Source organism: Varanus komodoensis, unplaced genomic scaffold (assembly GCF_004798865.1).
Source record: "Varanus komodoensis strain SLA01 unplaced genomic scaffold, ASM479886v1 scaffold46_1, whole genome shotgun sequence".
NCBI classification, from domain to species: domain Eukaryota; kingdom Metazoa; phylum Chordata; class Lepidosauria; order Squamata; family Varanidae; genus Varanus; species Varanus komodoensis.
In genome coordinates this window covers 1,661,581-1,686,071 of record NW_025336043.1, presented here as the reverse complement: position 1 = coordinate 1,686,071, position 24,491 = coordinate 1,661,581, and the positions used below count along the sequence as shown (strand labels likewise).

General features: G+C 46.3%; 1 protein-coding gene across 1 annotated transcript in view; it reads left to right on the top strand.

Annotated features, from left to right (window-relative positions):
* IQCH (IQ motif containing H) overlaps positions 1-24,491 on the top strand; it is a 90,954-nt gene that overhangs the window by 21,857 nt on the left and 44,606 nt on the right. Inside the window, exons 11-14 of the mRNA XM_044444798.1 lie at positions 3,629-3,712; positions 8,613-8,788; positions 13,495-13,767; positions 17,759-17,950. Of these exons, the coding sequence (XP_044300733.1) occupies positions 3,629-3,712; positions 8,613-8,788; positions 13,495-13,767; positions 17,759-17,950 (725 nt within the window). The remainder of the gene's footprint in view (positions 1-3,628; positions 3,713-8,612; positions 8,789-13,494; positions 13,768-17,758; positions 17,951-24,491) is intronic.

The window sequence follows — 24,491 nt, the reverse complement described above, 5'->3', positions numbered from 1 at the left end:
GGGAACTGCCAGATATATGCTGTATAGAAATTGTTCCAAAGAGGCTCAGGTAACAGGTTTCAAGTAAAAATTCTCACTTTGGCAAGTAATGTGTATATTTACATGTTTCAGGCATATAAAAGTGGGCTGCAACCCACCAGACACTGCACTTGGGGAATCCCAGGCAGGTTTTCGCTTAATGAATGGAAATTGCCCAACAGAAGCCCTTAATGGACTTGGTGCAATGGAATCCCATGACACTGAGATTGTAAACCAAAAATCCTTTAAATAGAGAGAATGTGGCTATGAAATTTCAAGTCATATAATTAAAAAGAAAAAAAATCCTTTTCCTCTATCACGAAAATATCCTTGGTCCATTTAATTAGCTTTTGTACTTTAATAGAAATGCACTGCTATTTTGGAATGCTGAATTAATTATTTGTGGATTTTACAGTGAAGTTCTCTTTAAAAAACAATCTGGCCTTATTTGTGTTTCATATCACTCATAAAATATTTTTAAAATATAGTTCTATTAATTGTGTGCCATTATGCAATCTTCCTTTTCTTATTGTGACTTGCTTTTACAGAACTGATAAGACCATTAAATATCTTAAATTAGGAATGCGATGTTTGAACCTGGGATGCCTCATTTCACCTGCTTTGGAAAAAAATAACAAAGAAATGTGGATTTTTTTAGCTCTTGAAGATTCTTGAAAAGACTACAGATTAAGCTTCTGCTAAGATTTTTTTTAAAGGGAAAATAGACTCCAGCTTTTGCTCTTTAATGTTAATGTAATCTACTGTAAGGAAAGGATGTTTGCCAGAGTACAATTTTATGAAATTTTAGTTGCATTTAAAGACCAGTACAAATGTGTGATTTTAAATATACAATATTGTTTTCTGTCTTTTTATCCTTCTGTATTATTTGATTTTATGAGTTGACCATGGCATTGTAAGAATTTTAGCTTAAAAATTTAGTGAATTTTAAACTTTTTTTAGTAACTGCAGAATATAGGATAGTGGGATGTTTGTCCCACATTTGAACCTCACGTATGGTTTTGAAGAACCTATGAGTGTGGATCTCAGTGTCAGTTAGTTAAGCCTGATATTTAAAAAAAACATATAAATAAATAAGGGGCACAAGCAAGTTTTAAGTTCATAATACATAGATGGTGTACCTGAGGTATTTTCCATTCCAAATGGAAGGGCGAATGTAGGCCAGACATCTCTCATTGAAAGCAATTACTTTTCTCAACTGCTCAACTTTGACTGGACCCTTGTACTACATAAATATTTATTTATTTATTTAGAAAATTTCTATGCCACCCCATTCGCCGAAACTTCGGGGCGGCTTACAAATAAATCAATTAAAATACAATAAATTAACAATATAAAACAAGTTAACAATATAAAATAAGTCGCCCTGGCCCTGGCCAAAAAATAAAATAAATACTATTAACAGTTAAACAACACCTTTGTGAGACCTGGCCTTTGAGACCCCAGGACAACCTTAGACGTTTCTCGTGAGTCAAGCTGCAGGACTTGGAGGTTTCCTTATTTAATGTTTCCCATTGTGGGGAGGGAGGAGAACCTTCAGAAAAAAAAAGGATAAGCCAGGTGGAAGGTTTGGTGTGCATTTATATTACTGCCCATTAGCCAAATGGTTCCAAGTATAGAAACACAGGAACATAGAGCGAGCCAGAAGGGGTCTCCCGGGCCATCTAGTCTGACCTCCGACTCCAGCCGGCTCCGCTCACGACATGCCCGCCATATGCACGTCCAGCCTGTCCTTGAACACCCGCACCGATGGGGCCTCAACGACCTCCCGTGAAAACCCACTCCACACCCTCGGGGTCCTGACTCTCAGGAAGTGCTTCCTGGCATCCAAATTGAACCTTGGTTCCCTGAGAACAGGTCTGTGCCCACTTCCGTGTGACACCCCCTCACATGCCTGCATGTCGCCAACAGATCCCCTCTGAGTCTCCTCTTCTCCAGGCTGAAGAGACCCAGTTCCCTCAGTCTCGCCTCATACGGCATCCCCTGCAATCCGGCCACCAACCTTGTGGCCCTACGCTGCACTGACTCCAACCTGGCTATATCCTTCCTGTAACGAGGGGCCCAAAACTGAGCACAATGCTCCAGCTGTGGGCGCACCAGAGTCGTGCAGAGTGGCAGTAATACCTCTCTCGATCTAGAAGCCACACTTCTGGCTCTGCAACCAAGGGTGGTGTTTGCCCTCTTGGCCACCGCATCACACGGCCGACTCATGTTCAGCCTGCAGTCGACCAGCACCCCGAGGTCCCTTTCACAAGTGCTGCTCTCCAGCCACTTGTCCCCTAACCTGTACTGATGACACCCATTCCTATGCCCCAAGTGCAAGACCTTGCACTTATCCACACTGAACACCATCCTGTTGGCTCCTGCCCATTCATGTGAAGTATGCTTCACATGAATAACGTTTGGACGAACGGCATTTTGAATGTCCAAGCCAAGGCTTGCGATGTCTTCAGAACCGAGGGACTGTGAGTTATGCAAGTGTTAAGCAAGTCTCACACAACCCAGCAATAGCCATAGGTTTTGCAAGGGTTGTTAAACTTTTGCACAACTGTGGTCCCCATGGCTGGACAAACTGCAGCCATCCAAATCCTGTCCAGCAAGGCCCAGCAAGCACTGTAGCTCACTGTGGCTTTAGCAACCCCCTGTGGGCAGCGACGGTCCTGTAAACCAGGTCAATAGAACCCTTTTTGAACCTTCTAATTAGTTCCATGATCACTGAGGATGCAAACATGCAGTGTTTCGCCACCTGCAATGCTGCAGTCCTGGAAAGGTGCTGTCACTGGGTTCTGCTGCCTGTGCAGAACTGACCCCAGAGCTCATGTTTGTGACCCAAAGGGCCGAAAATCCCTGAACTGCAGGTGGCTTTTATTCTGAGCTGTGAAACTACCAGAAAATGTTGGTCACAAATCTTGCTCTTTGCAAGTGAAAGCAAAATATGACAAAGCTTGCATGAAGGTCTTTGCACAACCGGCTCACGTGGCAGTACTCCGTCTTGCCGGCGGGTGCTGGCAAGCCCTGCTCCTGCCTCCCGCCCCCCCCATGGGTGGCAGCTGCGCTGGATTGGGGGCAGGGTTAGGGGTTAGGGGCATGGGGGAGGGGCCGCGGCATTAACTCGCCGGCCGCAGCCAGGCCGGCACAGGGACGGTCACTCCATGGTCACCCCACCACCACCTGGATACTTGAAGGAATGCCTGCTTCCATATTTGCCCTCCCGCCCCTTGAGATTGGCAGCCGAGGCCCTCCTCCGGGAGCCCTCCGTGAAAGACATCAGGAGGCAAAGTACCCGGAGGAGGGCCTTCTCTGCAGTGGCGCCCCATCTGTGGAATGCGCTCCCCAGAGAGGTCCGCCTGGCGCCGTCGTTATTTGTTTTTCAGCGCCAGGTTAAGACCTTTTTATTTAAACAATATTTAACAACGTTTAATATTAACTATAGGTTTTAATTTGCAGCCGGAATGAATCGGGTTTTTAATTTGTATAATTTGTATTTTTTTTGTGCCCTGTTTGTTTGTTTATGTAAGCCGTCCCGAGGCATTAAGCGATGGGACAGCATACAAAACGCTAAATAAATAAATACTCTGGTGGCTTCTCTCAGGCTACCCTCAGCATGTTCGAGATGCAGCACCTGATTTCGCTATTCATCAGGGAATGCAGATTGGACGGCTGTGTGAAATACAAGGTAGAGGCCATTTCCTTTTTTTTTTAATCCAGCCATGGCAGTCTTGTTGTTAATTGCCTTGTATTTGTGTTTCAACTGATTTAATTTTTCCAGTGCTAAATGTTTTATGTTGTTTTATCATGCCATGGTGCACTCGGAGAGCTTTGGCCATTGGGCCAAATTAGGGTCAAAGTGGAATGAATAAATTACGGTGGCTCTAAAAGTTGCTTGTGAATACAGCATTGTGGATGAACTTTGCAGCTAAAAGAGAAGAAATTAAACGTTCCCCTGGAGGTGCGCCTGAAGGAGCTCTGAATCTGTGTCTGTAGCACAGCCTTTTGAAGTGGATGGCAGGGTCCTTTCCGGAGCACTTCCTTTAAACTTTTTAGCAACCAAGTGAGCATATTTGATGAGGCATCCAGGGCAGGAATGAGACCACTTTCAGGCTAGGCAAGTGTGTTCAACATATTTACAAAAGAACCAAGCAGAGACATTCAGAAATCGTTGGTGACTTTAAAAATAAAATGAAAGTCACCCTGTCTCACTAATGCTAAATATTCAGGAGCCCAACATTAACTCACCAAAGCAGCTTTGCAGGGGGAGGCAGTATTCCCGCAGGAAAGCCAGTGCATGGAAGAATTTTGCTCTGAGTGTTTGTAATCACTCAATAGACAACGCAGAGTTCTCACAGTGCAGGTGTTTCTATAAGAGCAGGGCAGTTCCCAGAGCGGGAAAGCTCAGACTGGCCAATCTTCCAGGTGATTTTGGTCATGCCTTAGCAGGATGCTACGTTGCCTGGAAGGTTGTCTGTGAAGGCAGATTTTGGAATCTGTTACAGCCTATGTTTGAGACGTTATTTGTGAAAGGGAGAGTGTGGGAAGGTTTGGTCCATCAAAGGATCGCACCACCATCGCCACCAGGGCGTTGCCATTCTATCTTTAAGACCTGACTGGCAAGTTTCCCCTCTTTGTGGCAACTCTTCCTTAAGCGGAACAATGGAAAATATTAATTTGCCAGTGGCCAACTTTGCTGGCTCCCCAGAATGACATACTTTACATGATTCATTTATATTTCAGCATCATTATTATTTCATAAATGCCATTTAGGAAGTTTGCACAAAAACATATTCTGAAAATTTATAGGAGCCTAAAATAATCACTTAATTGCCTTTATATATTATGAAGGCACTAATGTTGTGTTGTCCTCAGTTTGGTTCTTTTATGTCATCGTGTTTATTTTAGGAAAGATTTGTTACTTCTGGGTGACTTAGAAAGTGAGAGGCAGTATACTGTTCCCTTCGGAAGGCTTCCCGCCCCTTGTGTTGAAAACCTTCCCGCACCTCAGTTTATGACATCTGTAAAGCTGCCCCTCTCCATGGAATCTCTTTGGAAAACAATAAACATGGCCTCGTCGAGCAGCCGCTTGATTTGCCTGTGCATTCAGACTGGCCATGCATGCAGACAGAGGACGGCTGCCAAGCAAGCAACCTGGCAGCCTGCCACACTATTTATTTATTTTTATTTATTTATTTTCTGCTGCTGCTGCTTCCTGCAACACCATCCATGTGGAGAGTGGCTCACGGTGCGCAAGGGGAAAGGTTCAGGTTAGATGCCTGTCCCAAGGAAAGAAGTGGGCCGAGGATGGGTCCCCAGCTGCATGTGCCTGGAAGATCTGAGCTGTGGCCCGCGCATTCTAGTTCTGAGCGGTGGTTCAGGACACGGTGACAAAGCTGTGGAGAAGAAGAAGGTCACCTGTGAAAGAGGGCAGTCTTGGTTGGTGGCCGTGCTTCACTCCTGCAAAAGAATTTCTTAAGGCGTGTAAGAATGGGGCCGAGGGGGACACAGGTGTCAGGACCGGGCCTGACTAACCTTGCAGATCTGTGCAGAGCCAGGAACGCCATCGCAGGCGCTTGCGAGAAGCAGCTGAGAGCAGTCACGGCGTGCTGCCGGGGCTTGGAAACCAGCGGAAGGGCCGCTCTGCACGGTGTTTCTTTGCCGCAGCAACACAAGCCGTCTCTGACTTTCCTGAACCCTGGCTATCTGCAGCTCCTCACCTCGTTCCTCGTTCCCGCTGCTCCTGCCTATTCTCACATCCCTCATCCCCAACCTCTCCTGACCTTGGTACTTCGTCCCCTTGGTACGTGGACTGTTTTGCAGACTATCCTGTCCCTCTGTGCATTATTGGACTGAACATTTCTCGCAGCTTCAAACTTGGGCTGTTAACCCTCTCCTTACTCTGGCCCCTGAGCTGGTTACAGAGCCCCACCTGGCACAGGGGCCTTGCTCCCACTGTTCTGCCCTTCCCAGCCTGCCGCCCATGCCCCGAACCTTGCCCTAGGGAGAAAACCATGGGGGACAATACAAAGAATTCTACAGGCAATCAGACGTTCAAGATTCGGAGCTGGGAGCCAACAAATTGCAGGAGGATTCTCAAAATAACCCACACTGAAACGCTCGGCGTAAACATTTCATCTTTAGAAATGTGGGAGGCTGCCCTTAGGCAGGCCGAATCTTGTGACATTCACCCTGCTTCCCGTGTGCCAGGACACCTTGTCCAGCCTTAATGCCCAGCGTCCGGCATCACTGGACAACCCCAGGCTCCAGCATTAATGGCCATTCTCTGCAGAATAGCATGCGCTTCTGCTGTGTCCTCTCTTCTCACTTTTTTGCTAAGTTAGCTAACCTCAAACCTTGAGACCTTTCCTAGGAGAGGAATTGCTCCAGCCCCTTGTTATTTGTAGTTGCCTTTTTCCAAAGTCCTTCTTGAAATGTGACCAGCATGCCAAGTTTGGTCACTCTTGGAATACATTTCTTTTAAAGGCATGCTAATATCAATGATTATATTTTCATTCCTTTCCTAATGATCTCTAGCGTGGGATTTGCTTTTTTCCAAAGCCTCGGGGTCAGTCAGTGTTTTTGTCATGGTATCCAGAACAAGCCCTTTATATCACGAGAGGTGACTTGACGGCACATAAAAACATAGCAACAGTCCCAAGTTTTGAGAGATCTTTTTGGAGCTCTTTGCTTTCTCTTTTTGCTTCTGACATCCTTTCAATAATTTGGTGGTATCAGCACACGTGCCCACCTCACTCTTAATTCCTGATCACTTATTACTAAGTTTGAATACACTTATCCCAGTGCAGATACTTATGGGAGAAGATCTCATCATTTCCATACCTCCATTAATTTCTACTTTCTCAACTTGTTCTTCATGATTTACCAATCTGTATGGTGATTTCTCCTCTTCTTTTATGAGTCTTATGTTTGCTGAAATGTCCTTGCCGAGGAATTTTACAAATGCCATTTGAAGGTCCCAATAATTGCCATCTTTTGGACCCCCTCATCCAGTTGTCCTCCTCAAGCAACTCTAAATGTTTATTGAGGAAGAACTTACTTTTGCTAATACCATGTTGCTATTGTTGTTACTAATTTCATTTATATACCACCCAATAGCTGAAGCTCTCTGGGTGGTTAATAACAATCAGTAAAAAGCAATAAAACACAATACAGAAACTATGAAAACAGCTTAAAATACAAAATTTAAAAACAGATTTTAAAAACCATTTAAGAAGATAAATACATTCAATATAGTAGATGGCTGCAGACAAGAGAGACTCAGAATTCATTCGACTTTAGATGCCTGCCTGCCTGCCTGCCTGCCTGCCTGCCTGCCTCCTTCCTTCCTTCCTTCCTTCCTTCCTTCCTTCCTTCCTTCCTTCCTTCCTTCTGTCTTTGAAGATCACCCTGAGCATTTGGAGGTGCTAGCATGTCCCCAATACTGAACCACTCTGTGGATCTGGTTTGGTCCCCTACATTTGAGGTATGCTCTTTGCCCTCTTTTGCTGGATCCAATTTGCTCTTCCTCCTCCTTCCCATAAAGTTTCTGTCTAGAAATAACCACCTCACACTAATTCCTTCCATTCCACCAGACCTTTGATGTGTCTACTCTGATCTCCTTTATTGATTTGATTTGTATGCCACCTGATTAACCATAGGCTCTCTGGGCTGCTTTTGTACAATAAAAAGATAGAATGAAACACTAATAACACAAAAATCAATAAAACTGATGACAATAACAAAAAACTAATAATAGTAATTAAAAGTAAAATAAATAGATTAATAGATAAATTGAGAAGGATGAGATCTGAGAGTCACAGGCCTGAAAAGTGTTGGGCCACTTTGAAAAACAAAACTGTTTTCCTGTTTGTTGAAGCTTGTTCTGCCTTCTCTGTCTCATGCAAGCAGTGTTCGGTGTCCACAGACTGTACCAGTTCAGGCCATTCCTGTTTGTTGAAGCTTGTTCTGCCTTCTCCATCTCATGCAAGCAGCGTTCGGTGTCCACAGACCGTACCAGTTCAGGCCATTCCTGTTTGTTGAAGCTTGTTCTGCCTTCTCCATCTCATGCAAGCAGCGTTCGGTGTCCACAGACCGTACCAGTTCAGGCCATTTGCCACATAGTCTCTGTGTCTAGGACAAACCCACCTGTCCCTACCCCTCATGGCAGAATTGCCTGCTGCTACAGTTCTTCTTGCCCTCTGGTGCACCATACCAGGAAGAAAGAAATGGATCTTTTCCAAGGGATCATTGCCTTATTTCCCAAGCCCCAGCAGAAAGCTGTTGCTGGACATGGGACTCAACTGTCCTGCCCTCAAAGGACAGGCCCACCAACCCATCCTCTTCTCCCACCTTCCCGAGGTTGGCTCTCCTGTCTGATGAAACCAGCATGTTCCCTAGAAATTCCCCTGGCTTGCTGCCCTTTCTCTGGGGTCGGGGGGAATTTGAGCATAGGACCTGGCTGGGGAGAGATTAAAAAGTAAAGATGTTCATGAAGCAGGGGTCTGGTTTCTCTGTCAAGATGCTTACAAACAGGTAACGTTACCTTTATATCACTACTTATACTGAATCTTTGCATTTTTCCCAAGATCCTAATGTGGACGTCATCTATGTTTGCCCGCTTCAGATGAGCAAGGAGTTGCTGCAATATTACAATAAACTCTTGGGCCTTCAGCCAGCCATTAGAACTGGGAACGCCGAGGATGCTGCTGACCTACAGGACAGGTTCAAAATCCTCACCCCTGAAGCCACAAACACGTTCCCTGTGAGCTTTTATCTTCTAATTACTACTGCTGTGGGGAATGCCGTAAAATCAAATTGGAAATTTTATAACTTGCAATGCTCTGGTACCCATCAGTGAAATATTATTGCAAGTTTTAAGAGCTTCAGAGATTAAGCAACTAGTTAAGAGTGTTGGAAATAAATACCCTGCTTTAGCTTTGGATGCTGAAAGCTGAGCTGAGCTAAGCCCCTCTCCAGTAGCCCCTCTCCAACATCTGGCCCTATCTGGAACTCTGAACTTAATAGATTTATCGTGTGATGAAAAGTAGAGCACTCAAAAAGCTTCTTCTGTCCAAACTTTCCTTCTCTGCATCTGCATAGTTAGTTATTCCCCCACTTTTGCCTCTTGCTTTTATTGTGGCAAAATCCAATTTAAGACACTTTTGTCCCTTGGATTGTTTAATGGCTTTAATTGAGAGGTGTTGGATATGTTAGTTGTTTTGAACCCATCAAGCCATTTTTAATTTGCAGAAACACACTCCAGAAAATAGACCCTCCCCCTCCAATTCCCCAGTTCCTACTGCTACTGTACTCTTGATTTTAAAGGGCTTTTGATAATGCTGCAATGCAGCAAGCTCATTTATGGCAGGAAGAGATGGCTGGCTTCCTTGGGCGTTTGAAATTCTCAGCAACTCAGCTGAGTGATGGCCATTTCTCCTTGGCCAGGTTTTCTTGAAATATAAGCACTCTTCATGGCAAGAGTGTGGCGAGGTCATTATTTGTACCATAAAACTATGGTGCCCCACCATAGGAGAACTTCATGTACTGCTGCCGCAACATGCACATTTGTCAGCTCCTAAATTCTGCCCTTTTATAAGAATTTTCCCTCTGTTCAGCCAGTCCATGCCTTTCACACAGAACTGACCGCATTCGGCCACCGTTCAGTGGCTCAGACCAACACTGCATTCTGCTGGTCTGAACGATTGCCTCAGTTTTGTGGGACACGTTCCTGCCCATTGACCTTAAAGATGTAAACCAAGACAGTCCAACTTTCTTTTACCTCGAGGGCCCCGTGTGAATGCCAGCGCAGAACCCAAGGGCTGCCGAGTGAGTGATGTTTCCATATCGTAAATTAAAATGCTGGCAGTATGTTTATTTAATTTAATATACACAGTCAATATATTTAATCATTTTGTGAGGGAGAACATTTAGGAGTAATTGAATGAAGAAGAGTGCCTTGCAGAGAGCACAGGCAGCTCCTTCTGGACCGCAGCTCAAGCAGAATGGCTGCTCCTCGTCTTCCCACGTGGCCCCCAGGCCCCTCCTTCCTGCTTGGCATCCACACGCTGAACTGTTTGTACGTGGGGCCTGCCCACCCTCGGTCTTCCGGAGGCTCATGTTCCAGCAGCGTCTGTAGATGCTGCTCCTTGGTGCTTCCGTCTCCTCCTAAGGCGGGGTGGGGGTGGGTCCTGATTCTGGCTGCGTTCTCAAGGGCTCTGTGCTGTGCGGCTGGTTGCAAGCGGTGCAGTCTCAGTGGTGGCGTGGCAGAGGCAGGGCGCTGCTCCGTCACATGCTCTGGACGTGGGGTTTGATGAACACGTGGCTACCTGGGAAGGAGATTTCTTCGAGTCACAGTGGACAGCATGCCCAGTGTCATCACACAGTGGCCTTCGGCACCTGCCAAAGGCGACCACCGATTGGGAGCCTTTGCTTTCTTCCCTCTCCAGCCTCCAGGAGGCTGTCGTTTTAATGTCCCCACCTGATGCTATTCCAGGAATTATGGAAAAATAAGGTGCTGGCCATCTGGGACCAGGCAGGGGCACAGCACCACCACTGGCAAGTAAGTGCAGCTGGAATGGTGTGGGATCCGCCAGAAGGCACGGTGTTCATTCATGCAGGCCTGGCGGGGGTGGGTATTGCAACGAAAGCATCAGATCCTTTATAGCAGCAGCAAAAAGAGTGAAATTCATGCTAGGCTCCAAGAGGAGGTTGGAAAAAATGTATGTAGATGGGCGACAGGTCTTGCTTTTATTTATTTATAAGAAATGCATCTCCTGTTCATCTCTGTTAAGAACACAACATTTGCAGAATGTAATGATTATTAAAATTTCCAGCATGTGTGTTTATTTAGAAATAAGCCTCGTGTATGGAGCTCAGTGAGTTGCTTTGGGCCACTCGCCAACCCTCAGCCTAACCTACCTCACAGGGTTGTTATGAGAATAAAATGGAGAGGAGAGGAATTCTGTAAGAACGCTGAGTTTCTTACAAGAGAGAAAAGGGCAAGATACCCCTGTCATAATAAAGACTGCGACTTTATTAAAGCTGGTTTATCATGATTATATTGCACTTTTATCTTAACTTTTTTTTTCTCATGAGAAACCCAAGGCAGCCTGACATATCTCCGTTTTATCGTCACAGCAACAGCCCTGTTGTTGACTGGCCGATTCCAGAAGGAGTATTGCTCTGTGCCATGGCAGTTGTGCCGTGGGGTAGCACAGGGCTCTGCTTTATCCCCCATGCTGTTTAACATCTCCATAACAATGCTGTGGGGAGCCTATCCAGAGGACTGGGCTGAGGTTCCACCAACATGTGGCTGACACTCAGCTTGACCTCTCTTTTTCTTCAAACCCAGTTGCCACTCTGGTGGTGGACAGGATGGTGGTGGGCAGGATGAGGACGGACAAACCCTTCTGAAACCCCATAGCTTGTTCAAGGGATTCTTGTACCCACAATGGGTTGCCCTGTCATCTGAACCTGGTGACCGACCCCGCTGTGTACACCAGGAAAGAGCTGGCAGCTTCTTGGCAGGAGCAAGCGAGCTCTTGCAAATCTTTCCCAGGCACCGGCCAGTGCCAACCACCCCACAAATGCCCAAGAGGCACTCAGGGCAACTGGCGTTGGTTGGATGTCTCTGCCTTGTGTTAAGAAATGGCAAATGCTTGCTTGGCAACCCGATTCTGCAGTTCCTTTCAAAGTGCCTGAACTCCACTGTGGAGGGGCTGGTAGTGGCTGGTCACTGCCTGCCTTTCCACACAGGCCGTGCACAAATAGGTTGTGGGATTTTGTTTGTTTGTCTGTTTAGATTCATGATTCTTTGATTCTAGGAATTTGAAGGCCTGGCTGGGGCAGTGTCCTGGGGGGGCCTAGCTGCCAGAGGTGTGGCAGGTGCCAGTCCTGGACATTGCCACAGAGAACTGCCAACAAGTTCTTGTCCCCCCCCCCCCCACCACCTATTCTTGCCTTGACAGTCTTCAGGGTGCCATAAATTTTGCACCCTTTTCTAAGTCTCTAGGTGCTTAGAAAAGTACATGTCTCACTTTTCATTAAGAAAAACTGCACTGGGCATTTTTTGACTGGGGTATATAATTGGATATGTTCCTGTCCTTAAAAAAAGGGGAAGTGTCCTGCCAAAACCTGTTTTTAAAGGGACTAAGAAAAAGGAGTAATACACTTTTGCATGTTCCTGAACACTTAGTGTCAAGAGAAAGCAATGGAGAAGACTGTATGTGCAGCAACTTTTGGACAGGGTTCTGGGTTGGACCTCAGCCAAGGCTTCAAATTCCTGAACTTGTACAGCTGCAAATGTCCACAGTCGCACACGTGCAGCTATTTTTTTAAGCAATAACATATTTGTGCACGTTTTAAGGAAAACAAGACCTGCCAGCCACTAGCAGCCCTTCCAAGTTGTACCGGAGGCACTTTGAAGGGGCAGACAGTGGCTGCGGGGATTGTGAAAGCCAGCTGTGAAGCTGGCCTTCATGAACTCTTAGGAAAAAAGAGCATTCTGCGGGGGGGGGGGGGGGGGGCGATCCAAAAAAGCCAAGGCAAGCCTAAAAGTGTCAAAATTGCAATCGGAGTTTGTGTTTCCGTGTCCCCCGGCGTACCTTGCAAAACCGGAGAAGGAAGTGAGGAAGGGGACCAACAATCCACAGTGATTCTGATAGTCTGACGGGCCCCCTGTGCATTGCTTGGCCAACAGGGCGGATTGGCATGATAGGCGAACACGCCCACTGACTGTGTCCTTAAGAGCATATTGCAGTCCATCACAGATCCCTGCTGAATGCATCAGGACAATGCACGCATTTCCAGGCATGTTGCCATCACATGTGCGCCTTTCTTGCTGCCAGCCTAAAAATACAATGTGCAAGCTAGTCAAACATGTATCTTCCTGTGTTTCCGATTAACAAGAATCCTCCTATTTTTGAATGGGATGACCATTGGAATAAGGTCTCGTGTCTGATGAGGATGTTTATCCTGTGGCATGTGACCTATAAAAGGCGTTTTGTAAATGGAAGAGTAGTTGTGAAAGAGCCATTAAAGTTGCTGCTACCCGTAAAATGAAATATAGCCCCAGCTATATGGAGGATTCTTCTTTTTTGTATTGATTTTTCCCCCTGATGCTGTAGCAGCAAAGTGTGCCAGAAGTGTTGAGATGAATCACTGATATCCAAAGGCTGCAAGCCTCTCTTCCAAGTGACAGAAGGAGGATTCCGTGTGGATCAAATAAATACAGATGTGTAGTAATTAGTTCTATTCCCAGCGAGCCCATTTCTAGCACACGAAAGATGTGAGCGATTATGGAGCCTCACCCCAACAGCTTTTATCAATTTAAACTGCTACGCTACAGGATAGGGGTCATAACCCAGCCTGCTATTAATAATGTATTTATTGCACTCACAATTATAAATTAGCCTAGTGGAAGAAGGAGAGAAGACACCTTTTAACATGTCAGATGTGATCTTCCTGCAGAACCGTCCCATGTCTCTGGGCACCTTCCTGAAGTACAGCCCAAAGACCATCAAAAGGATCAAGAGCCTAATCCAGGGTAAAGAGGCGTATATCGTTGGAGGACTTCTGAACCAAGATGACCTGGAAGTTGCTGACGTATTAGATGTGCCCATTTTGGGCTCTGACCCAGCAGTGACTCGTCTCTACAGTTCCAAGTCGGGAAGCAAAAGGGTATTTGCCGCGGCTTGTGTGCCTGTGCCACCGGGACAGTGTGACATCTTCAGCAGGCAGCAGGTAAGAGCCGCTGCCCTTCCGGCCATTTGGGCATCCTGGTTATAGTGGCCATTGGAAGACCTTGTCGGCCCTAGGCAGCCCCCACTTTGGGGGCCAGGCCTTAACATATGCCAAAGTCTGGGGGTGCTGAGCTTCTGAGAGGCTTTAGTGTGTTGCACCCAAGCAGCTAGGCTAGCCTTGTAGCCCAGAAGAGAAACAGTGCAGAAGGTATTAGCAGAAGAGCCGGCTGCTAGGAAAGTGGGACTTCATGACGAGAGGCTGATTCCAGTCTGAATCTCTCTCCTCCCTTCCAAACCTAAAAGGGCAAACCCAGCCTCTAGGTGGGCTGTCCTGTCGGAGGCGTCTCCAATGGTCTGCCCTCTTAACCTGATGCCGCACCCTTCAGATGCTAGGCCTGCTCCCCTCTGTAGCAGCTTGCTCACCAGTCTTCCCCACAGAGAGTGAGACTGCCCGATCCTGAGTGGCTGCCTTATCTCTGGGTCCGTGGCTTTTCAGCAGTGGATTCTGGCCCATCCTCTTCCTCTGAGTCAGAACCTGATTCCACGGCCTTCGACTTCTCTTTCATAGGAGGCCCTCCATTCTGTGCCACTGTTGACAGCGCAGGACCTAAGAGCACCCCCAGCCTATGAACCTGACCCTTTAGGGGAGTGCAGGCCCACTCAGAATAGCTTGAACTTCCCTTCTTCAGGAAAAGGAACACCATCTAACATGACTTCCATTCTACCTGGATTTTGCTGATGACTGTATCCAGGCGCTGATTCAGAACATTCTCGACCACACCTGGATTTGATAGAGAGGTAGAGCTATGCCTCACCCACTTATGGGGGACACCTCAGTCCAGTAATTGACCAGCTTGGGTGATAAAACAAAGATCCCCCCCTCCCCGGTGTAACTGCCCCTGGGTAAGAGCAGTATTCCCCCAGCACCACCATCTGGCACCAGACATCCAAACAGGAATGGAACTGTGGCAGTGCAGTATCTCCGGCACCCCGACTCCCAGAAGAACACGGCCAATGGTATCAGAAGTCGCTGAGAAGAGCAGGGCTGAACTTCCCCTGTTCCTCTCTAACGGTCAGGCTACAGGACAAACGCAGCAGTTTCCATTCCAAAGCAAGTCCTGAAGCTCAGTGGAAATTAATCTGAACAGTCAGTTTCATTCCCAAGTGTTTGGGGGTGGCCGGCGGCCTTCTGGTCAAGTACCTTGCTCAAGAAGGGCAGGCTGACATCCAGCCTCTGGTCATTAACCTCCTCCAGGTCCTTTCGCAGTGCAGTTCTTGAACTGTGGCCCAGCCCGCACAGACAGACCATGCAGGGCTAGCTAATCAAGCACAATTGCACCTAGGGCAGACAGGCTGGGCGTGCGAGGCGTGCAAGAGTTCAGAGTTGCTGTTTCAATTTCTTGCATGCCTTCTCAAGAGAGGCTTAAGGTGGCTTACAACAAAATGAAGGCTAGCAACATTCAGAACAGCTGAAAGGATTAGCCAGGAAAATATAATCACGCCAGTCAGAGCCAGTGTGGTGTAAGGGTAAGAGCGCGGGACTGGAACGCCGGTGATCTGGGTTCTAGTCCTTGCTCAGCCATGGACCCCACTGGGTGACTCTGGGCCAGTTGTAAACTCTCAGCCCAACTTATCTCACAGGGCTCCTGTTGTCAGGATAAGACTGAGGACAGGAGGAGGAGAATTACACAAGCTGCTGTGAGTTCTTTAACAAAGAAGAAAGGTGGGATATAAATCAAACAAATACATGCTGCAGGGGAAGCCTCTTTGCACAAACTTGCTTGCACTGTATAGATGCTTCTACATGGTCCCGCTTTGAAAAGTTTCCTTCTTGCAGTCTGTGCTGTGAATTGGGCCCATAAAGCAGAACTGTTGGGGGGCAGGCGGCGGCTTGCTCGCTCGGAGACCATCTCCAAGTGAGCAAGCCACTACCTCCCTGCCCGCGCAGCAAGGCGCGTGGGTGGGGAACGGTGGCGCGGGCTGGATGGAAGGCCATGGCGGGCCGGATCCATCCCGCGGGCCGTAGTTTGAGGACCCATGTTCTAGGCTGTTTACGCCAGTCAGCTTCCAGTCAGAGAACTCTTCTTGCTTGTCAGTCTCAGAGGGTGATGTTGCCCACTCTTCCATTTTTAATTTGGAATGTGTAAATTTTCCCTGAGCTGGAAGCACTCCCAATTCTAAGCTGATTACACCTCAGGAAGTTAAAATATGGAATTCCTGTGTATAAAGATGGGACAAAGAGTTATGGAGGGCAGACCAAGACAGCAAGGCAAGAAATAAAAAATAGGCGTTCAGAGGATTGTGAGAGAGCAGTCTGGTAGCAGATGGTTTACCAAAGTTGGACTGCATCTTACTCAAGCCATTCATGGCCTTGGAAGGACTCTGGGCTAATATCGGAACTTTCTTTTAGCACTCATTCAGATTCATTTATAATTTGGCACATAGAAACTTTGCTCAGGCTAGAAACATTTCCAGTTTCAAACTTAACTGCATAACCACCAGTTTCGTTAGAAACAAACCCTCCCTGTTTGCATTGCAGTTTGAAAATCGCAGCTTGTTTCTGTCTTCAGAGGCTAGAATCAACGGGGTTATGTGCTTGCCATTGATATAAATCATAAAGATTTTGGAAGGTTGTGATTACACTTGGATTTATGAATACTGTTGGTTTTCAGAATGGCTTTTTTCTTTTTTCCCTTCTTCCTGTTTGCTTATAGCCATTGGCTTGTAAACAGTGGAAGGTAACCTAATTTATTGCAAATTCCAGATGGTAGAAAAAATACACATCATCAGTGTTCGGAAGATGGAAACCAATATGTTGTCTGCACTCATTGTTTACCGCAAATCAGAGCCAACCAGATACTGAGCACATCTAAACCTTTTTGCATAAACAGACAAAATACCTAGGACAGCAAGTTGGGTTCAAGGGAAGGGCTCATCTTCTTGTGATGAATGTACCTAGCTTTAGATTGAATGAGCATCTGCAGAAAATCAGGCGCAGCTTGTCCACACTCAGAGGGCCAAGGGTCTGAACAAGCTGCATTTGCACCCTCACTGGGTGGAACACAAGCAGTTGGCGGGCATCTCGCTTAGACCGAAAGGGTGCGGTTTGCTCAGGAGGAAGGCGGGAGCCATGCTGGCCGTTTCGTGGCCCACTCTGGTGCAGCGTGGTCACATCCCAGTGGCTTTCGTTAGACGCAGACGCAAACGGCACAAGGTCCGTTCGGAGGCAGCGCTAGTCACAACTGTACAAGCGTGATATATGGTGCAGACGCGGCCCGAGTGTTGGCCTTAATATTACTTCCCTCACTGTTACAAATTGGGCCCTGCAAGCCCGCTTACACATTAGCCTTCCTTTCGATTTTTTTCAGATTGTTTTTGTTTCCTGCTATAAGCTTCGTATGAAATATTGGTTGGGGGTGTTAAATAATCAAAGGGAGGTGACAATAATTTAAAGCACAGTTCAATTTTCACTTAAAGATAGCTCATAACTCTTTCTATTGGTGCAATCTTTACAATACTATCGACCCATTTCATTTCTGTAGGGGAGTCATCAACAGAAAACCTATTTATTGAGCTTTCAAAAGCAACAAATAACGGGACACAGAGCAAACAAATAATAATTCCATTTGTGATTGAAGTTCAAATAATAAAAAGTGTCTTAGAATCCAGAGGACTGCTGTTGTAACAAACACCTCACAAGCCAATCTTTTTTGCAAGGTTGAATTCAAACCCACTAAGAGTGAAGCCACATGACAGCTTTAAAAATGCCTCTTTCTATCCAGTTTAAAAATAGGTCAATAGCAAAGCCCAAATTCTGTGTCTGTCACCACTTTACGATAGTGCCTGTCTCCAATTCAAGTCTGGCTCCATAGTTTCATCTGTTCCTCATGTAGGATGTCTCTGTGGAAAAGTAGGCGAAGAGTTATAGATGGCGAACGGCTCAGGTGGTCTCTGTCAGGACTTAAGCAAAGCCCTCATGTTTTTGCCCCCAGATGGTTGACATTCTAAGTCAGCTAGTAATAGATTACCCAGAAGTGAAGCGCTGGGTGTTCAAAGTGGACCATGACTTTGGGGGAAATGGGACAGCGTACTGTGACGTCATCTCTCACCTGAAGTGCTACCCTTGGATTCTGAAGGAGAGCCAGCGGTACGGTCCCGAGATGTGGAAGAAGAGGTGGGCGCATGTAAGTTCACTGCTCATTTCACGTTTCTTCAGTTTTGACCTTCCAGTTTTCCCCAGTTTTAACGGCATGTGCATTGTCTGTTTTGCTTGTTTGATAAAACCAACATAATCCTTATAACAGAGAAGTAGGGAATATATATAAATGGCTGGAAAAGTCAAAAAAGCAGTCAGCAATGAAGGGAAGTACAATCAGCAGCCGAAATAGAAAATAAAGCTAAAACACATGCCTCCTATTGCTTAGCAGAACATGAATTTTAAAATCCTTCTGTTGACCTGGTGTGGCACGCTGGGAAGGGTCCGCCATGTGCAAGACTGCGCTTCTTGCCGTGGTTGGTGCAGACTAGAAAGCTGAGAGGATGATGGCCTCAGTGTTTCCAGCTCTGAGTTGCTGGGGTTTTAAATTTCAAAGCCAGCACTGTGAATCGTGCCCCCAAATCATTGGATAATTAATTGTGAAGACACATTCCTGATCTGATGCTGGCTAATCCAGAACTCTTCTTGGGAGTAAAAAAGACACAACTGAAGCTGCCATAGTGCATCATGAGAAGGTAGGAATGACTGGAGAAGAGAATCGTGCCAGGGAAAGTCAGAGGCAGAAGACAAAAGGGGAGACCGAATATGGGATGGGGGGAGTCCAGAGTTGAACTTGGAAGAGCCGAATGGAGCTGCCCTGGCAAGGTGTTCATTTGGAGGGTTGCCACACATCAGAGGTGGCTGGTCAGCAGCAATGACTGGCAATAAGGAAGAACTGGCAAGTTACTTTGCATCCTGCAATTTATCTTGCCTCACTTTGTGAATATGGAATCTTGGGACAGGAAGGAACAGGAAATTGGTCTAAACACGGCCATTGTGGAGCAAGGAAACTTCAAAATGCTTTTAGGATAAGGGTTAGAAGATATCAACAGGTTTATTTCTATAGCCAGGGGCTTGAATCAGGATGAAGGATTTTTATCACACTGAATGAATTAACTGAGTTCTGTAGAGCTAGGCTGTTTGTGTTACCAGCTGCCGCAACACTGTTAATAATGGGATTGTTACGGTAAGTCATTTAATTCTCTAATTTCCTTCCTGCTTCACTGTTTACAATCCCCGCATCACATGTACTGTAGATAAACTTGGAACTCTCCTTGCCTCTGATAAAGTGAAAGTTTTTGTTACAAGAAATGTACTATTGTTTAAGATGCCATGAGATTCTTGCTTATATTTGCTGCAATCGACTAAACACAGTGACCCTATGAAAAAGAAGTTAAATCCCTGTTAGGTTTACCAAAGCCAAGCCTGATCTGTTCTCCAAACTTTTTTCTTCTTTCAATGGAAGCACCTTACCCTTTTTCATATTCTTGTCATATGGAAGGCATTCCATGCTCGGTATGAACCATAATGCATAGCTCCATCTGTGTTTCACAATTCCCTTTCTCCGGGTTAGCGTCTCTCTTTACATTGCAGATAGTCTCTCTGCACCCGATTTTCATTAGACTTACCCCACCTTGTGTATGACTGGAGAGCTGCAGGGGATTCAGTGCTGCTACTCCTGCTTTCTTTTAATAACCTGCTCTGTAAGATTTTACTGTTGTGAATACCTGCCCTGCGCCATCCCTTATTTCTCAACCTCATCTCTTAGTCTTATTGCCAAATAAGAGCACATTTAAATTAGGGTGATTCTAATCTAGATGTTGGTGCTGTTCATTAGACGGTTTAGAACGCACAGGAAGAAAATGTCTAGTTAAAAGCTCTTACAGCCTGTCTGTGATTCGATGTGTTTGTCACGGATACAGACTGCCTGTTCATTACCGTGGAAGCGTCAGATCCATGCACACGAAGACCTGCTTTTTCCTGCACTGTCGTATATTGGAGCCTTCGTTTGTTAATCGAGCATCCTTGCTTATGTATATCAGGGCACGGATACTTTTATGTTCCTGGTGTTAGGGCCCTTTTGTCAGCTGCTGGTGTATGTATCTTGACAGGTTAGAAAGCAAGAAATACAGTAGGCAAGAGCAGTGGGCCGAAAAAGTGTTCAAGTGAAGTTTCTTCAATAGTCTTGAAGTTCTTCTGAGTGTGATTTCTGTAGACTGACAGATGGATATATGCAAGCTAAATGTAGCACTGGAATTTGAATTTAGGAAAAGGATGTAATTTGTAGATTTAATCATTGTTGGTGCATGCATATTAGATTTCAGGATTAATTCCTTGCTAAATTTACATTTTATAAATTCAGAATCAGGGCATATCCTTGTGGTAGAAATCAGCAATGTGCACATGCACATACATTTATTTTAGATTATCTGGTATAGAAAAAGCACCTAATTCGTTCTGTTTTGTTTCATTTCCGTACCACCTCCACAGCTCTCTGGGCAGTTGCATAGTCCATAGAAACAGATGATAAACATACAATAAAAATATCATACAAGCAGGAAAAAAACATTAAACAGTCTTAAGCAACTAAAAACAGACAATTGCAAAGACTAACAAAAGTGACTCTGTGAAACACCTGTTGATGCTGCACAGGCCGAATTCCATCCATTGCAGCCCTTCTCTGTTTGGAAACATGGGCACAGGCTCTTAAGACCTGGGGTGGCCTTGAATTTCAGGCATGTCTAAATCAGCCTCTGAAATGCCCCCACTGAAGAATACCTCTGGGGGGAGCTGCTGATGGGGCTCACCCCAGTTAGGGCAAGAGGGAAGCGAGCTGGCTAGGCCCTTGGGTGCACGAGGGTGGCAGCGGCTTCTGGAGATGGAGTTATGGGGATGCCCAGCCAGAGGGAGAAACTGTCAGTAGAGCAGGGCTGCCCTTCCAGGCTTTTCAAAGTGAAGGCCTCCAGTGCAAGTGTGGAAGGACCACCCTCTCTTTCCTAAAACTCCCCTCAAGTGCACACAATTGGCATCTATCTTGAACTGGATCAAAGGGAAAAGGCTGACCTGTCCTTGCTTTGCCTGGATCCCAGTCAGCTGGGCTCACCTGGAGTTGGCTCCTGACCCCTTTGCCAGGTGGCCGGCAGAACTTTAGATTTTCCTTCACTCGTTTGCTTGTTGCCTGGCCTGCCCATCAGGCACTTCAGAATCCTTCAGCACCCCAGCCCGTTTCCAGAGGTGGCCCTCTAGGAGTGGAGCGCTGAATTGCTCATTTGGAGCCCCATGTCTCCGGGAGGCCCTCTGTCCACTACCCTGCGGTCCATGGGCACTTGCTGAAACAATGCTGTGAGGCGCTGAGGACCAGCTGCATCTGATCCCTCTGGATGCGCTGGCGCGTTCGACCTCACGTACAGAACAGCGTGCGCCCTCTCCCTCAAAATCTTCCTGCCTGAGGGTTCCCCCACCCTGAAATCAAATGCTCTCCTTGCCCATGCATCCCTTCCACAAATGGGTTGTTCCAAGGAGACACGGTCCTTCGGAAGCACACAGAGAAGTTCAGGCATGTGTAAATGAGCACGCGCCACTTGCAGTTGGGCGCTTTGTGAGCCCCCCGAGGGCCTCGGCCTTGGATCGGCACAGTGCCTCGCACCACGCCACGCCGGCACTGCCTTCCCCCGTTTTTGTCTACCTGCTGTTCCCTAGCCCTGCACAAGAGTCGGCTGTTCATCTGCTCCGGGTGGGTGGGGGGGGGGGGCACAGTTTCTCTTTTGACATGGACAAAGTGATCCCCAAGGCAAAGCTCGATAGCCCTTAATTTGGTCTGTTGTGATGTGCCATCATCTCCAACTAATGGCAATCCAATGAACGAAAACCCTCCAGAATGCCCTCTGCATGACACCCTTGTTTAGCTGTTCTAAATTCCAGGCTGTCAGTCTCTTCTTTCATCTTCCTCTTCTTTTTCTGCCTTTGGCTTTCCCTAGCATGATTTTCTTCTCCAGTGAATCTTGCCTTCTCATGATGTGTCCAAAGTATGATAGCGTCAGCGTTGCCATTTTTGCTTCTAGGGAAAGCTTTGGCTTGGCTTGACCTAGGCCCCCTTGTTCATCTTTCTGTCCCTTTGGGGTATTGGCAAAGCTCTCCACCGGCACCATGTTTCAAAGACATGGATGTCCTTCCTGCCAGCTTTCTTCACCGTCAGGCTTTCACACCCCTAGATAGCAATTGAAAGTGCAGTTGTGAGGATGATCTTAGCCTTGGTCTCCAATGAAAACAGCCTTACACTTCATGATCTTTCCGAGTTCCTTCATCGCTGCTCTTCCAGGTCTCAGTCTTCTTCCTGTTTCTCAGCTGCAGGCTCCCTTTGAATGGATGACTGAGCCAAGAGATACAAAAGATTTCACAATTTTGATTTTGTCATTGTTGACTGTAAAGTTCTGCAATGGTAATGATTTTTGTTCTTCTGTAGTAATGATTTTTGTTTTCTTAATGTTCACTGGTAGCCCTGCTTTTGCACTTTCTTCTTTTACTCTCATTGTTTTAAGCCATTGCTGCTTTCTGCCAGTAAGATGGTATCATCTGTATGTCGTAGTTATTGATGTATCTTTTACAGGTTTTCACTCCTCCTTCCTCTGTTCCTAATCCAGTTTGTCTTATGATATGTTCTGTGTACAGGATGAACAGATAGGGAGATAAAATACACCCTTGTCTGACACCATTGCCTAAGGGAGGTCAGTCTGTTTCTCCATATTCGCTCTTAACAGTATCTTCTTGTCTGTGAGAGGGTTACGCATCAGGACGATCAATGCTGAGGTGCTCCCTCTTCTTTCAGGACCATCTATAACTTCCTGTGCTCCACATAATCAAAGGCTTTGCTGTAGCCTGTAAAACATAGGCTGGTCTTCTTCTGAAATTCTTTGGTGCACTCCAATAGCTAGCATATATTTGTAGCATGATCTCTAGTGCTTCCTCCTTTTTTGGAATACAGCTGGAACAACACTGTGCAACACTTTGAACATCTCTTTGCATGCATGGGAAATTAATGTGATGGTTCAATGTTTGCTGTACTCTTTTGCATCTCCTTTCTTGCGAATTGGAAAGTATAGACACATAGAGACATAGAAGCAGAGCGAGTCAGAAGGGGTCTCCCGGGCCATCTAGTCTGACCCCCAGCTCCAGCCGGCTCCGCTCACGACATGCCCACCATGTGCACGTCCAGCCTCTCCTTGAACACCCGCACCAATGGGGCCTCAACCGCCTCCCGTGGAAGCCCATTCCACACCCTCGGGGTCCTAAATATATTGAATGTTTCCTCTCTGTGGCCCATTGTTGTGTTTTCCATATTTGTTGATGTATTCTTGTTAGGATTTGAACTGATTCAGTCTCATAGGACTTACTTCAGAAAACCCCTGCTTCCCACCCAGAAGTCTAAAATGCCACTGACTGGTTTACTTAAATTACAAGTTTACCGTAGGAATTGAATGGCAGGTCTACCTTTGGAAACACTGGGGCTTTTGCATGCCCTGTCAACATAGGTGCTGGCATTCCTGAGCCCAGCTGATGCATTTCCCAGTAAAATTCTGCTCAGACAATATCAGCACTGTGGGAGGCTTAGACCAGAACCCTTGGCATCGCATCCCCAGAATGAACACACCGGTTGCACTGCATGTGACTATTCCAGTGCATGGAAGAGGAGCCCGTGTGCTGCAGGGATCAGAGTGCAGGATGCAGACTTGGGAGACCTGGGCCTGTGCTTGGCCATGATGTTCACTTTAGGCTAGTCGCAGACGCTCAGATTAACCTACCTCACAGGGTTGTTGTGGGGGAAGACCACATGAGTTACCACGGGTGCCTTACAAAGTGCTTCTCTCACAGTAATCATGAATAAGGAAAACAGACAAAGAAAGAAATAGGAGAAGTATGAGAATGGAGAGCCTATTTTCTGCCCTTTCAAAAAAATACCTGGCTTTTTCTCCCCTTTCCATTGGGTACTATTAGAAAACGGAGCCACAATCTTTTGTATTTAGGAATTAATTGCAGTCTCCATTGAGTATTGCCACTAAGTGCAGAGGATTAAAATCTTCGTTGGTTGCTGAGTGCTTCTGCATTTAGACATCAAAGCATTAGTTTATGAGCACAGGCATGCTTTAATGTCCTATTACAGTATGGAGACCTGCTTCTTTCGATAATGAAGACATTGTGTCATCGGCTTAAGCTGCCACATACCAAACATATGCTGGCAGGTTATTAAAAAATTCAGCTTCATGATGAAAGACTATCCTGCAGGCTAGGAGTACATGGCAAAAGACTCTCCATTTCAGTAGAGTTATTAGAAATGAGAATATGACTCTAAGCACTAAATTATGTTAATACTTACAAATAGCATCATTTGCATAGCAGTTTATGACTTGATCCCAAGGTTTTTCCTTCATCGGTATGTAGTAGGGCAACCGATTAAGCATAATGCAGTTTATAGGAGTTCATACTGAGTGTCTCTATTCCATTCGAAAGATGCAGTCCAACTGCTGGATCCTCCAGAGAGCTTGACAACACCCCCCCCCCGCCCCCCACCTTACCATCATCTTGCTTTTGCAGCTTTGCCATCTGCACGAACAGTCCCGCGGATGTTGGCGGCCCCAGAGGCTGCGCCCTGATCATGCCATGCCTGCTGCCTTCCAGGATGTGTGCCCCCCAAA